At 36.7% G+C, this 16,082-nt stretch overlaps 1 protein-coding gene and 1 long non-coding RNA gene across 2 annotated transcripts in view; one reads left to right on the top strand and one right to left on the bottom strand.

Moving 5' to 3' along the window:
* The window catches only part of LOC306877035 (neural cell adhesion molecule 2-like), a 213,201-nt gene extending 198,016 nt beyond the window's left edge, over positions 1–15,185 (top strand). Inside the window, exons 16-17 of the mRNA XM_079428556.1 lie at positions 10,418–10,625; positions 13,409–15,185. Of these exons, the coding sequence (XP_079284682.1) occupies positions 10,418–10,625; positions 13,409–13,523 (323 nt within the window). The 3' untranslated portion in view covers positions 13,524–15,185. The remainder of the gene's footprint in view (positions 1–10,417; positions 10,626–13,408) is intronic.
* LOC306877036 lies at positions 2,465–5,541 on the bottom strand. The gene is made up of 5 exons (XR_013784865.1): positions 5,409–5,541; positions 4,732–4,791; positions 4,250–4,649; positions 3,997–4,066; positions 2,465–3,128 (listed from the first exon to the last, which is right to left on the bottom strand). It is a non-coding gene; the product is annotated as an uncharacterized lncRNA (long non-coding RNA).
* Positions 15,186–16,082: the final 897 nt, after the last annotated feature.

The raw sequence follows: 16,082 nt of genomic DNA, 5'->3' as shown, positions 1-16,082 counted from the left end.
AGCTGAATAACAGTATCAATTTATCTTTAAAAAAATCATACTGACCTTAAACCTTTAAATGGTAGAATGGACATGCTTCACTTTTCTTGACATTCCGGATGCAGTATTGCAATATTGATTTGATAGAGTGGTGTGCTGTAGTCAGTTACGTGAAGTTTATTTATTTTCTCTTATCAAAAGTATACATTTTAAGATCCATTAAATGTGAAGTGCATAACAATAGCTTGTGCTTTTCTCATGCAACATGTTTGAAGAAACTATTTGAATTCATGTCAGAAGTAGCATAGATATCTGTCGGCATTTCTCAAATAAACCAGCTTACTCTGATGCAATAACTACAGCCTCTTAACTCAGATTCCAAACACTAATCAAGATTTATCCTTGTACCAGTGAACCATTTAATGTAGAACACTGACACATAAAGCAGTTTGTGTTCAAAGGCTGTATTTTTACAGAGGGTAAAATGCAAAAGCATTGAATTATCTGAATCCTTATCTTGCACAAAATAGCTCGAAATATTGACTAGTAAAGCAATAAAGGAAAGATAAACATATTGAATAAGTCTTTGTCAATGCTGAAGCGCTATATAGCAGAATTACTAATGACAAGGTTCCTTATTTTTAACCGAAGCGGTGAAAACAGGTATTAGTGATTGATCTTAAGTTTGTAGAAGGTAAGAAAAAATTTAACAAACATTCCTTGGTGTAATGTGTTTAGTTGCAGTCGGTCAATAAGTTTTGAAGTTCACAGCATGGAATCACAATTAGGATTCTATAATGTTTTGCGGTTGGGAATTGTACATTTTTATCATTGTGCATTGTAAAAAAGGTGAGAGGTTTTAATACCCTCATGGCATACCTGACCTAATTAAGACAATTGTAAATCAATGGAAGTCCGGTCAATGGCGACTATTAATCTTGATCATCTCTAAGTGCTGCCCTCTCTATTCTCTCATTACACAGCAATAGAACATTGCGTTTCATTTATGGGCATGTCAAAAACCTCAATATTGTTCTCATTAAAAGAAAAGGTCTGAAAACCAAGTCCATTAAAGCCCTTATTTCCTAATGTGGCTTGACTTCTTGTAAGATTAGAATGGCTCTTTGTTGAAGGTTCCAGCTGGAAAAGATTCCAGCAAATGAAAATGGACCTGTTGTTTTACTGCTGTCCATTACAGCTGATCACACTGACCATAAATAAGCTTTTTTTGGCTTCAAGAAGAGAAATAAGCGAAGTCAGAGTACAGCCATTTATTCTAAAGCCAGGTGTATGAAGTTATAAATCAGAAGGTATCAGACATTTCCTTAAATAACACAAGCAACAATGTGTCTCCAAATACAGAGAAAGGAAAAACATTGTAGAGAGTTTTTAAAATGTCTTCAAAAAATGTGTATTTTGCAGAAAGGTTTGAAACTGCATGAGGGTGAGTACATGATGTCATTATTGTATCAAAATTGTTATGTTAAAATAAAATTAAAGAACGGCATTTATTGAAACATACAGAACAACAATCAGCAGCAAAATTATTTCGGAGCCTCCATTTGAATGTGAAATTCATGATGACATTCATTTGGAAATATGTTATGTTCACACATAACCAACTAATGAAATGTTCCTATAATGTTAATTTTCATTGATACACTACAAGTGTCATAGAGAATTATATTAAAAGTATGGAAAAATTACGTCTAATTGGTGCCACTTGACACCCATTTCATTCGTTCTGACCCATCAGTCCAACCTCATGCTGCGCAAAGACATCTTTGCCACTGATAATGGCTATACTGATGGCAGTCGGTCTATTAATCGTTTAACGGCTAGAGGGTCCCTTCTGCTCGTCAAGCATAGCGTCTTAATGAGCATCAGAGTCTTTAAACCATCATTATGGAGTCATGCTTGGCTTGTGTCCTCTGTGTAGGTAGTGCAGGGGTTGCTGGGCCAGCATAGGGTGAGGAGAAGAGGAGGGGGAGTCTTAAAACTCGAGACCTTTTCCATAATGGCCAAAGTTTTAAATTACCTCAGGACTCCAGAAGGAAGCCTTTCAGCCTGAAGATAAGAAAACTGTCTCATTTTATGGAGTGCTCTTTGGGTTTTATGGGTTGATTAGTAAAAGAGGACCAAACTGTCACTGGTCAGCTCAATGTTTTCACTTAATACAACCCAGAAAGCTATAAAAGTGCCATTTTAGGTGGGCTAGGTGCACTGTAAAAAATTTCCCTGTAAAAAAACGGTAATCTACTGGCAGCTGAGGTTGCCAGCATCATACTGTAAAAATACAGTGTGCTACTGTTTTTTAAATTAACAGTAAAATGCTGTTTTGTCATCTACAGTATACTACTGTAATTTAGCAGCATATATCTGTTAAATTACATACTACTTATAATGCCATGATCTCAATTTTAAATGCAGATTATACCCTGCATTTTCTATTTGACCGTGTATTACAAAAGAGAACAAAGACAAGTTATGTTTTGTTTTTTATTTTGATACAACACTAGATAAACTTTTACAATATGCCCTAAAACAGGCATGCATCCAAACATACTGTACATAAAGTCTTTGTTCATAAAATGCAAATATACTCTCAAATCAAGCTTCAGTGAACACCAGCTAATGTTTTTTCAGCATTAGCCAATTTAAACTCTGATATAGATGATAATTTAATGGAGGTGAAATGTCTGTTTGTCCATACAATGCAAAAGAAAATGGGGATCAAACTTTCAAATACTTAGGCAGTTTTCTGAAGTGATTCAATTTGTTTGGGTGAAAACACTTTTCACTGTACATCTTGCAATTGCAATCTCTCATTTGTGGTCCTTTGATCTGATATTTTGGTGTCTTTGATTAATCATAACTTTATGTTCCCTTTGGAGCTGACAGGTTTGGCTCCCATTTGTCTTCCATTGTATGGGCAAATATTTCTTAATGACAATATCTTAATTTGTCCTTCAAGAGAAAGAACTACAGATTTGAGACAGCATAAGTTTGAGTTAAGGATGAGATACTTCTGGACTGATGGTCGTCTTCGGCATCTTGGGTCTTCTTCTGCAGTTTTTCCAGTTATTTAAGACACCTCTTTTCTCCATGCAGCTTTGATCCTCTTTTCTGGATTTATACCAGCAAAGTATCTAAAGAATAAGAGTAGACAAGTTTCAATTCTAAACATTTTCCAGTGTATGATTTTGATAAGTCATACATACTGCATTTATAATAAGTGGTTTCTAATATGAGGCACATTAAAGGGTTACTCCACCCCAAAACGAAAATCATCACTTACCCCCATGTTGTTCTAAACCTGTAAAAGCTTTGTTTGTCTTCGGAACATAAATTAAGATGTTTTTGATGCGTTCTGACAGCTCTCTAACCCTCCCATTGAAAGCAATGTAATTAACACAATCAACGTCCAGAAAAGTTGCAAGGACATCAGTAAAATTGTCCTTGTGACATCAGGGGTTCAACCGTAAGTGTGCGAATTTACGGATACGTTGTTTTCATTCAAATGAAAGCGTAAATAAATGTAGAAAACGTATCCACGTGGTGCAGCTGACACAGAACAGCATATACTGTTTGCGTTCAGTAGATACTCTCCAAAATAGTGCTTCAGTGATGTGGAGGAGACAAATTGTTGAATAACGTCGTTATTTTATTTATTTTCCGTACAAAAAAGTATTCTCATAGCTATGATGTCACATGAACTATTTTACCGATCTCCTTGCTACGTTTCTGGATGTTGATGGTGTTAATTACATTGCTGTTTATGGGAGGGTCAGAGTGCTGTCAGGATGCATCACAAATATCTTAATTTGTGTTCCAAAGACGAACTAAGCTTTTACGGGAACAACATGGGGTAAGTGATTAATAACAAAATTTTCATTTTGAGGTGGAGTAACCCTTTAAGGTAGATATTTTGCTGATAATAGAAACTAGTGTCAGTCTGGAGCGTGAGCTTTGTTTTAGTGAAACAAAATGCAGACATATCTAATATGATATACTTACCAAGAAGGATCAAGCAGGGAATCAAAGGCAGGTTACCCATATTCTCAAGGTCAGAAGGAGTGGCAGACATCTATTAGTAAAGAAAACAATTTAAGATGGCTCACAGTATCTGCAAATGACAAATTAAAAAACTAAACAAAACAAACAAACAAAAAACAAAACAAAAAACAATGTGCTACTTGTTGCAATATTCTACAGCCTCTTAGATTCAGAGTAGGAAATCAAAATGATAATTTTCTGATCATTTACTCACCTGTATGCTGATTTAAACTCTGATGATGCAATAGATGATTTTTAATGAAGATGATATGCCTGTTTGTCCCTACGATGCAAAAGAATGGGGATCAAACTTTCAAGTAGCAACAGACAAACAGTAAATGGAGGATAAAGATTATTACTCACATGGTTTAGCCAGTTTTCTGAAGTGATTCAATTGGGTGAAAACTATTTTCACTGTATTTGCAATTCCATTCTCTAATTTGTGGTCCTTAGGTCTGATATTTTGATATCAGACAAAATGACTGGTGATTAATCATACCTTTATGTTCCTTTTGGAGCTCGACAGTTTGGTTCCCACTGGTCTTCCACTGTATGGTCAGAACAGACATCATTTCTCCATGACAATATCTTCACCTGTCCTCCAAGAAAAAGTCCTAAGAGTTTGAGACAGCATAAGGTTCAGAAATTATGAGATTTAGGTGAATGATTACTTCAACAAACAATAGGCAAACTTACCTTTATTTTTAAAAGAATGAGTCCTTTGCTTCTCTGCAAAGTCAGCCTTCAGTAGTTGAACTACAAGGACAAGAATAACATAACGTAAAGAACAGATAGCTTCTCTAGTTAACCAATTACAGACATCCCCCACAAAAAACATTTAAACAAAGTTTAAAAATAAAATAAAACCGTCTGTCGACTGTCATTCCGCTATTTTTTCAATCCCTAGCAGTGGTTTGCACATTCACAGTAATCATGCAAGAATTATGAATTTTGTTCATACACACATATCTTTTGCTTACATAAAGATTGGGACATGTGTCCATTGCATAAATTGTGATGGTAGTAAATAGCAAATCAAATGCAGTTTGAGTAAACTTATACAGTATGCTAACGAGCTAACAATGCTATCATATCTTGCTCGGTTACTGTTCAGTGATTAAAACACACTATCCTGTCATCAAATTACGCTTTGCTGGCTCTTTATAATGTATGTTAATATTCAGAATTGTTCTTGGTAACTTACAGATAAAACCAAAAGCGTAGTTGCAACTAACAGCAGCAGATAATGGACGGTGTGAACCTCACGCTAAACTTTTAACCATGCACACAAGATAAACAACATCATTATACAGTATTTTTTACTCAGATAAAGTTTAGGATGTGCAGGTTAGAAAAAAAAGAGAGTTTCTTACCAGTTTGTGTGTGATACGACGACAGTTCGTTCAAAGGGTTCACGCTCCTGTGGTAACTTGCTGATAAAAACACATGATCACGAATCCAATTTAGATTCCAAAAGCTTAATTGGATGTTTAAACTTTAATATTTAAAAGTAATAAGTACTTTAGAAATTAAACAATAAAAGGCAGAGCTGCAAAATGACCTCATGCTGATAAACTAAGATGTCGTCCTATGCGCACGTACAAGGCAAAATATGGTATTATGCTTTTAAATAACAGTGTCTTACTGTTGCTGGTCATCTTGTCCCACAATGCATTGCAAAAAACAGTAACGTACTGTTATTGTATGAAAACAGCATTTTACTGTTAAATTTCCTTGTAAATTTACAGAAATTTTTTACAGTGTGGGTACTTTGGGCATTTAGTAACTTGTAACAAAAAACTGATGTTTTTTCATGGCACATCTAATACATTTGGCAAAACATTTGCTTGGCTGTTCATGAGGGCATCGTTTCCACAGTATTTTACTATCTTAAGGCAAAGTCACACGGCACTGACTAACGACAACAGACACGTTTGTCGGGTTTGGTCAGATGAGTGTGTTACCCCTGTCGCCGTTTGTTGCCGTTGGTCTATGCTTGGTTTCGCAGCATGATTTGTTGAGTCTTGGAATGTCTATGAAGGAACATACTGTACTCTGGTGATTGTCGACATTGACCTGCATCTGTTGGCCTTAAAGCTTCCTTAGAAGATATATACTTTGGTTTGACTGATTTGCATTCTCTAGACTTCTCCCTGTCCCAATGTGACATTTAAGTTATCATGAAAGTGCATTTGCAACCCTATTTTCTTATTTAAATTATTGCATTTTGAGTCAAGCTAAGTTTAAAATGAAACAAAAGCAGGGTGGGAATTTATTTTGTCCATCAGAAGTTGATTCAATCATAAAAAATGATTTATATATCAAAGAGTTGAAAAAGTTGGGACTGTTAATGCCAGCCCAGAGGTGAATGTAATTTCAGAATTGGAGAAAGTTCTTATATTGTGATTAAAGATTACTTGTTCCTGTCATAGCACATCAAATGCATTTGCCAAACATTTACTGGGTTATTCACGATGTAAGGGTGTAATTTCCATGGTATTTTACTGTAATCTGAAACCCCCCCATAACAGATTTACTCTGGTTTGACTGAAGTCTATTTTTAAAGCCCGCTCCTGTCTCCAGCTTTCAGCATTTATTGTAAGTGCAGAGGTAAGTGTTTGAATGATTAAGCGGCACAGCTCAAAGGCTGAGGGATATGCAGTACTTCAACCTTGAAGAGAGTGCATTAACGGGGTCTCACACACGCTCCTGCTGCCTATACTTCACGCTGGAAGTTTTTCCATGTAAAAGTGTTCCAAACTAGAAAACTGGGGTTCTGTTTAAGCCCTACTTAGTCATGTATCAGCATGACACAGCCATTAAGCCCCACACATGATTACAAGCTTCATTACCCTGTCAATCATCTGCTGGGATCCCACCCACAGACCTCCCTTCAGTCCAGACACAATCAATCGAGCTTGAGTTATTGCTTCTCATTGCTGAGTCTCAATCACCGTTCGTACTTAATTAATTGAGTGCGTTGAACTCAGATGCGGATGGATCACGCCCATTTGTGGAACTTCAAGATAAGTGATATTAACGAGATGCTAAATTGAGCTTCTAATGATGTTATAAATCAACAACAAATCAGCTATAATATACATTTCTCAGGGAGAGCAAGGCACAAGATGGGGAAAAACAGATGTGTTGGCTGATAATTCACAGTGGAGGTGGTCATGCATCAAAAGTAAAACCATACTAGGGTCAATAAATCTGAGGTCTTTGAGAGCAGCTTGTTCATGTATGAACTGATATGCTGTTGCATGGAGACATTTGAAAATGGTCAAAAGATTATGATGGACTATTGATATTCCTAATCTGAAGTTTTGAGGTCATAATCGTAGGTTTAAACGTTACAGTTCCTTCTGTAATGTTAATGTTGTTGTTCATAGAATTTGAAATGCACATTCCTGGTTGAGGTGTCATTTAAGCAGTATACTGTTAAAGTTTTTGTTAATATTGTCAATTAAATGTTATTTTTATATAATCCATTTCTCAATGTAAATTTTGATAAAGATTTAGTCATATTGTTGTCATTTTAATTAGGGGCCAAGCCCCGATTGTTTCTGTATGATTTTTCTTTTCGTCCAATGGGAGTCTATGGCAGCCCTATGAAGGGAACATAGGAAAATGATTAAAGTCAAGTAAAAAGTAAAGTCGTGACGTATTGTCAAGTATGGTGACTCATACTCGAAATTGGTGCTCTGCGTTTAACCCATCCAAGTGCACACACACAGCAGTGAGTAGTGAACAAATGCACAGACACACACACACACACCGTGAACACACACCCGGAGCAGTGGGCAGCCATTTATGCTGCAGCGCCCGGGGAGCAGTTGGGGGTTCGGTGCCTTGCTCAAGGGCACCTCAGTAGTGGTATTGAGGGTGGAGAGAGCGCTGTACATTCACTCCCCCCACCTACAATCCCTGCCGGCCGGGGACTCGAACCCGCAACCTTTCGATTACGAGTCCGACTCTCTAACCATTAGGCCAACATTGGGGTCTCTATGACCAACTCTATAGCGCCACCACCAGTTCAAAAATTCAACATTGAAATGGTAACAACTCCTGAACTCCTAATTCTAGAAAATTAAACTTGGTACACCTGATTACTCTCTTCATGCTGATCACATTCGATAGCTTACATTAAGAATCCACGCATTACAGTAGCGGCCATTTTAAAAAGTACAGTATTCTTTGTTTTCGCTACTCCTCCTTCAAAATCTGTCCAATTCTTCCCAAAATTGGATCGGATGATCTTTGGACTGAGCCGCACAGAAATGACTGAACAGATTTTTTTCATTCATCTTTGTTCAAAAGTTATGATGTTGTGAACTTAACAAAATTGACCCAAAATTGGTTCAGAGGCTGTGTCTTGGCCAAACTTTGATCAATCAAAACGAAACTTGTTACGCTTCATCAACTCCATGATCTGAGAGTCCACACCAAAGTTGGGAACAGCGCCACCTATGGGTCGTGACATACCAAAAATTCACATTTTCGCTTATAACTTTTGAACAGTCAGTCAGAAACGTATAATCTTTGTGTCTATGTATTCCTTGGGTCATGCCAAATCAGAGGATGATATTGACAGGATTGGCCGAACCACGTGTCCGCCATTTAGAAATTTGTCATAAATTGCAATATCTTTTGAACCATTTGACATATCTGCACAAAAAATTGGTAGGGATCATGAACAGGATGTCCTTGAGGTACCCCAGAAAAATGAAAACAGCGCCACCTAGTGTTCCAGAGATATAACGATTCTTGCAAAAGCACTTTTGAACTTTTGAAAATGTTGTCCAAAATGTGTCATTTTTATGTCGTTTCTTTCCCTGGGTTATGCCGATTCTGACGATGTCTCATTTGTCATTTTCCATTAATGTACCTGTCAGCCATATTGAATTAAATGAAAAACAGTTTTATTGCTACTCCTCCTTCAAAATCTGTCCAATTCTTCCCAAATTTGGCTCACATGATCTTTGGACTGAGACACATAGAAATGATTGAACAGAATTTTTTGACCTACTGGTGAAAAAAAAAGTTATGATGCTGTGTAGTTAAGAAGGTCGACCCTAAATTGTTTCAGAGGCTGTATCTCGGCCAAACTTTGATCAATCGACACAAAACTTGGTACGCTTCCTCAACACCATGAACTGAGGATATATGCCAAAGTTGGGAACAGCGCCACCTATGGGTCTTGAGATACCAAAAATGTACTATTTTGCTTATAACTTTCAGGTTGTGGGTTCAAATCCCTTTTGGCACATACCCAGACCGCCAGAGGTACTGTGACCAGAAGCGATGCGAACGTTGCTTTTGTTCCGGATGTTAGATCTTCCGTGCGCGTTCTTCTTGAATCAGAAACGTGTGTTTGTTCGTTCTCATCTGAACTTCTATTCAGTTTTGAACTTCTGTACTTCTGACCCTATCTGTTTTTTCAATGTATGTTCTATTTCAGCTGTTTTTGCTCTTCCCGTTCTGCGCCACGCTATGGGCCATTCGTGGGCTTGGCCCCGATAATCGCTGCTTGCAGCTATATTTAGTTTTCGTTTTTATATATGTTGATATTTTTATTTATTAGTTTTAGTTTAGTGTTTTTATAGTTATTTTACACTGCAAAAGTGGAAACTTGCAATTGATACCTTAAAGAACTATTTCTACCTGATTTAACCCATGAAAGTAGTTTTGTTGATTTAAATGTCTTTAGGTGGATTCAGTGATTTATTTTTGCTTTGAATAAAACCAGACAGCTACTGAATTGCTCAGTTTTCTCTTCTGTTTAGTATGCCTGTCTTCCTCCCATCTAACATGTGTCGCTTTTCTCACTCTGATGCCCTGTCACTGTGTCCAGATCAAACCACAGACTTCTGGGATGCGTTTGCTAATGGCAATGCTACTTTCAACAGCATGTGTGATTGATGTGCTTAGAGCATCAGCGTTGCCCAGAATGTTCCTTCAAAATGGATGTTTTCTTCTGAATAGCTTCTCAGACAGCCTCATTTCCTCATGTAAAATCTTTAGAGTTTAAAAATGTCACCAAAGTTGCATCACCTTAAAGACAAACTCAATGCAAACATAAATTACACAAGGCACCTACATTTAGTGCATTGTTGGTAGAAGATTTTTCTTATATTATGTTTAATGAATGCTTTAATTGACTTATCTTTACATCCCTTCCAAGTTTCAGCCATTGCTTTTGGCAATGACTATTATATTTTATTTTATTTCATTTTATTTTTATTTTATTTCATTTTATTTTTATTTTATTTTGCACTATTGAACTCTGAATTTCGTATCTTTGAAATGTAAAAATAACTGTAGAGAGAGTGTTGTGTTGTTGAGGTGCATCATTGACGGTTATGTGTGCATCCTGTCTCAGCAGATTCACTGTTCAGCGGCCTAGGCCTGGGCGCAGTGGTTGGGTTGGGATTAGCTGGCCTGCTGCTGCTGCTTGTGCTAGTGGACGTCAGCTGCTACTTCCTGCGCCAGTGCGGCCTGCTTATGTGCATCACCCGCAAGCTCTGCAGCAAAAAGACAGCTACAAGCGGCAAAAGCAAAGAGCTAGAGGAGGGCAAAGCTGCCTACCTGTGAGTATCCCTTCTGCTGCTGCATCAGTTATGCATTTATTTAATATACGCTTTTATCCAAAGAGATTTAAAAAATAAAGCTAAATACTTTTACAAGCAACAAGACATTATGTATTGCATTGTTATATTTTTAAATAAGTTAATTTATTTTATGACAAATTCAGTTGAAACCTTTTGCCTTAGAAATTAAAAAAATTCAAATGTATAGGTACATGATACACTGTTTCCTGTGACTTTAATTCCCATGTAATAAGTATTAATATATATTATATTAGTATATAAGTATTGAAATTCAATATACTGAATATGGCCTATATGCCATTGCATATTAAGATTAAAAAATATTTCAAAGTTTTAAAAAGAAAGTTGGCAATTATTTTCAATCAACACTGAAAAAAATAATGTTCACTCAAAAATTCCACACACAATTACAAAGAAATAGCAAGTGACATTAAATTAATTGTAACTTAATTGTGAAGTAGAAAGGCTGAAATAGTATTTTAGTAATAGCCTCAGTCAGATATCGGTTAGAAAAAGTAACGTGTTACTTTCCAGAAAGTAATAATGCAACATCATTTATTTTTGTAGTGAATACCACTACAATGAGTACGCCATTGTAGTGCATTACTTAGGGTGTATTCACATCAGGAGAGTCCGCTAGTTTACTTGCTTTGGTCCGGACCAAATACAATGTTGATTTTTTTTTTTTTGTGCGGTTTGCTTTCACACTGCCCTTTTTGCAAGTGAACCAGAAACTGTAAACAAAACCACACGTGTGCTTAAGGACATCCATTGGTTCATCCATTCAACCGTTCCAGAGTTCGTTTGGAAGCGGACCGAGACCACCTCTTCAGCTGGGTCTCGGTACGGTTGCTGTTGCTGTATTCGCATCTGCCCAATAGATCCACACTAAGTGGGGAAACGAACTTGAGTTCAACTCAATCGAACCAAACAAGACAGGTGTGAATACACCCTTAAGCAAACATAAAAGTAATGTTACCTGTAAACCTTATATTGGCTAGAACAGTTTGTCATCAGTTGCCTGTAAGCCATGCTGCAATACAAAGTCGTCAAGTTAGCCAGAAAGAGGCAGGTGTGATCAGTATTTATATCTGGAGCATGTGCGTCAAAGAAGTACAGTCATATCAGTTTGTTGATTATGAATCACTCATTTAACTTATGCAATCTATGGTTTATTGCTTGATGAGTATACTATGTGTTTTTGCCACTGGTTAGTGTCTTCTGGTTAGCGTCTCCTGACACAATTACCTCTGTAGACTTTGTCCTTTGGTTTGTGGGTTGACTGACCTGTAGTTATGCAGTGCCAGTCTGGGTCATTCACAGCTGGAAAAACTCCTGTCAGGTTTACTTGGCTAAAAGTTCAAAGAGATTAAGGGCTGTGATTGTCTTCAGCTCCGATAAGAAGAAGCACGGCTTTGATGTTGTAGCATACAGACTATTGTGTTCATCTCATATGCGCTCTATACTTACCCAAAGGCACCGGCCTAGACTTTAATAATGTTATTAGAGTGATGATAATCATGCTCGACTGTACGTCACAGTGCTCTTAACTTAAAATTTAAGTTAACTTAAAATTTACTTTTTACTTCAATAATGTGATTCCTGAGCAAAACGGGATAGAAACAGGGTTTGAGGTTTTCTTTTTTCATTTAGAATTGGTTGGAAACCACAACAACAAGAGTTTTGTATGAGTTGAAATAGCTGGTGAGGTGAGCTGAGAATGAATGCATAAAAGTTATCACTTTTTGGTTAAAAAATTGCAAAGACAAGCCTTTTTTTCTTAGAAATTACATGTGCTGATCAGTCATTCCCAATTAATAAAGGGTTAGGTCACCGTATAATGAAAATTCTGTCAACATTTACTCACCTTCATGCCATTCCAAACGACTATGTTTTTTTGTTTTTTTTGTGAATCACAAAACAAGATATTGGAAAAATGTGTCAGTGTTTTTTTGACTATACATTAATAGTTAGTTGGGTTTCCGTATTGTTCTGGACCCCACTGACTTCAATTGTAAACAGTTGAAACATTCATCCATGATAAATGATGACAGAATTGTCATTTCTGGGTGAAATAAGACTGTTTTCACACTTTACAATTTCGATCTGTAAAGGATGCATTAAATTGATCAAAATTGATAATAGATATTGTTTACATTGTTACAAAAAAATCTATTTCAAATGTAAATATAAAAAGTATATCATGGTGAACAACTATTTTCAACATTGATAATAATAAGAAATGCTTCTTTGAGCAGCAAATCAGCATATTAGAATGATTTCTGAAGGATCATGAGACACTGAATACTGAAGCAATGGCTGCTGAAAATTCTGATTTGCTATCACAGGAATAAATTACATTTTAAAATATATATTTAAATAGAAAACAGTCAATTTAAGTTGTAAAAAATATGTCAGAATATTAGTTTTACTGTCATTTTTTTCTATAATAAATATAATCTTGTTGAGCATAAGAGAGTATTTTCAAAAACATTCAAAATGTGTTTGTGTAGTTCAGTGCTGGGTCCAAACCTGAGCCCAAGCCTCCTTTTCAGGCATGTCAACGGTACAAAAAGTTCATAAAACCAACCAAACGAACCAACCTGTGGTGACAAATGGGACTCTGGTCTGCAAAAACCACCCTAAGTCTCAATTTTAGCCTCAGGGGACTCACAGTATCCAGTTGTTAATTGAAATGCGTTTTTGTTGACCCTGTCAAACTGACCACTGTGCACCTGCCATTTCCTCTCTTTTTTCCACAGGAAATTGCCACTAAAAGAGGAAAACGGCAAGGAGACGCTGAAACGAGACACGATCGAAATCAAAGTTCACGGTGACAACAGCCTACACATGACACAGGAGGACAGTAAAGCGTAATGGAGGCCCTGCTATCCTCTTAAAGAACATGTAAAGTGAGCCACCCGGAGACCAATAGCAAGCAAACAAATGAGAATACAAGCAAGAACACGCCAACCAATTGTAAGATCCTTTCTTAGAGACTTGTCGTCGGGGTATCAGAAGAGGCCATTCGATAACTGCTTTGTGAAACATTTTTCGGAGGTTGCCGCTCAACAAACAGGCTCCTGTTTATTTGTGCTTGTTCTTGCTTGTTTTGGGCCTTTTTATTTTTTGGTTTGTTTTTTTGTTTTAGTTTTTTCAAGGCTTTGCTGTTGCTTTGAGTCTGATTCTTTGTTACTTGAAGTGGCTTCATGTTTTCTCTTGCTCTCTCATTCCCTCTTTCTTTGGGATCCGGCTGTTGCACTTTTCCAGTGTGGTTGCGCAAACATCGCTTTTTAATGCAGTAAGCGTGGAGATCCCACACCTCATTTTGCGGTCCGTGTTGTAGTTTTGGTTCACTGTTTGGGTAACATGTTTATTTTCTAGCCATTTTGCCACTTTATGTCTCACCCAAATGCAAAGAAATTACCGAATGCTCAGTAGTAAAGCGAGGATCAACCATTCTTGACCTCAAACTGAGTACATGGTACATGGGTGGTCCCGGTATTGAGCGCTGACACATGCCCAACTCTTCGGCTTGAACGATGAATTTCTCATAGATTACAAGTGTTTTGTGGATGAAAATATGTCCTCGTTTTAAATGCTATTGTTTCATCAGAGTCAAAGGAGCATAGTATGAGTCATACTTTCATGTCAAGATATTTCGTAAACAAAAAAAGAGTGCATTTCCTTTAGAAGTGTGTGAAAGTTTGTAAGTGGGTGCATCTGCGCATGGACGTGTTGTCTTTGGGGTGTTTGGATGCGTGTACTAGCGAGCATGGAGTGTAGAAAGAGAGTGACATGTAAAGAAAGTAGAGGTTGCCAAGTTTTACGTGAATATAAGGAAAACATTATAAATACCTATTCAAGTACACCAGTGTAAATATACTTGTCATTTCTTTGGAATGTTTCACAAACTAAAAAAAATATGATTCATTCCAGGTTCTGTCTTAGTGTCACACATAACTAATTAAGAATTATGTTTATCAAATTGGCCCCAAAAAAAGATATTGTGTCCAACTGACTGAACGATATCAAGAGATAAAGAAGGGCAGATGCCCAGGAAGCTGGGTTCAGATGCATCACAGAGGTATCGCTATAAAATTAGCTTTTTTGGAAATCAAATCTATGCCATTTTGGGATCATTAGAGAGTAGACACTTTGGTTATATGAGAGATGAGGGGTCTGCAGGTGATCAGGACCTTAGTGTTGCAATGACATGGATGGGAATGGCATACTGCTTAGACGCATGCTCATTTTACCAGTCAGAGTTTGAGTATTAAGTCTTGAGATCCATGTTCACATTCACTTTAGTTTGGGCCAACAAATTTCTCCCAAAAAAAGTTTTTTGCATTGTTTCAGCATTGTATTTCATATCCACCTGGCTCTCCACATTCAGCGCAACAGAACATTGTGGAATGTTGCCCATTTCTTTTCAGCAGTCTAAAGGGAGCACTCCATAAGCCCAACTGTACTTGTGGAATTCTTGTAATCCAGTGTAATTTTTCTTCTGTAAATAAAAGTGTCCCAATATAAAAGTTTAAGTTATTTGGACTTTGCTTTTTTAAGCATAGCATGTATTTATGTATTATGTTACAGATCGCTTGCCATAGTCTATGATAGTAACAAGAAAAGGCTGTGTTCCAAAACCTTGCAAGCTGTCAACAGGCAGTATTTTCAGGCTTCACGAGTTGCTTATCAACAAAGAGGGTGGACATCTTTTGGCCAACTTCTAAGGCATTCCATTCATCCTTGACTGTATCAAAAAAAGTGTACTATATTAATATGAAGGAATGTTCCAGATTGCTTTTTTGTTTTGTTTTGCTTGTTTGTTTGTTTACAGGGTTTTTACACTTCATTGCATTATAATAAATAAATATAGTAATGGATGCATAATGTCCTGGCAGAAAATTACCAGTACATATTTTAAACAGTATTCATGAGAGAGTCAATCCCATAGTGGGGGGAAAAAAACACATCTGAAGGGAATTGTTAATTGTAACTGTACTTACTGTAAAGGATTAGCCCTTATTTTTAATTTAGCTTTTAGGGAATCTATTCTTAAGATTCGATATTGATATTTACATGATTAATCGATATTAATCAAAACGTCCAATTTATACCTTGTTAACGATACCTCATTAACCACTTGTCCAGCAAGCGTTAAAATCAGTACATTATCTCTTAACCATTCAGTTTTATTCCCTTGGCCACGATAATAACACAGAATTGATTAGGTAATTTTGAGCATAGGTAACGCAATCTTTGGCAAATAGTTTAAGACTTGAAAATCACACAGCACCAGACAAAGATTCTGTAGCAAATTAGCTCAAAGTGAGATGAACATAATTTATCATAACGGGTTGTTATCCATTATATATTCATCTTCAGGAATTAACTGTAGCATTAATAGTACAATAAAATTATTTGTTTGTCCGC

Source organism: Barbus barbus (genome assembly GCF_936440315.1).
Source record: "Barbus barbus genome assembly, chromosome: 11".
In the NCBI taxonomy this organism is placed as follows: domain Eukaryota; kingdom Metazoa; phylum Chordata; class Actinopteri; order Cypriniformes; family Cyprinidae; genus Barbus; species Barbus barbus.
This window is presented reverse-complemented; position numbering and strand designations above follow the sequence as displayed.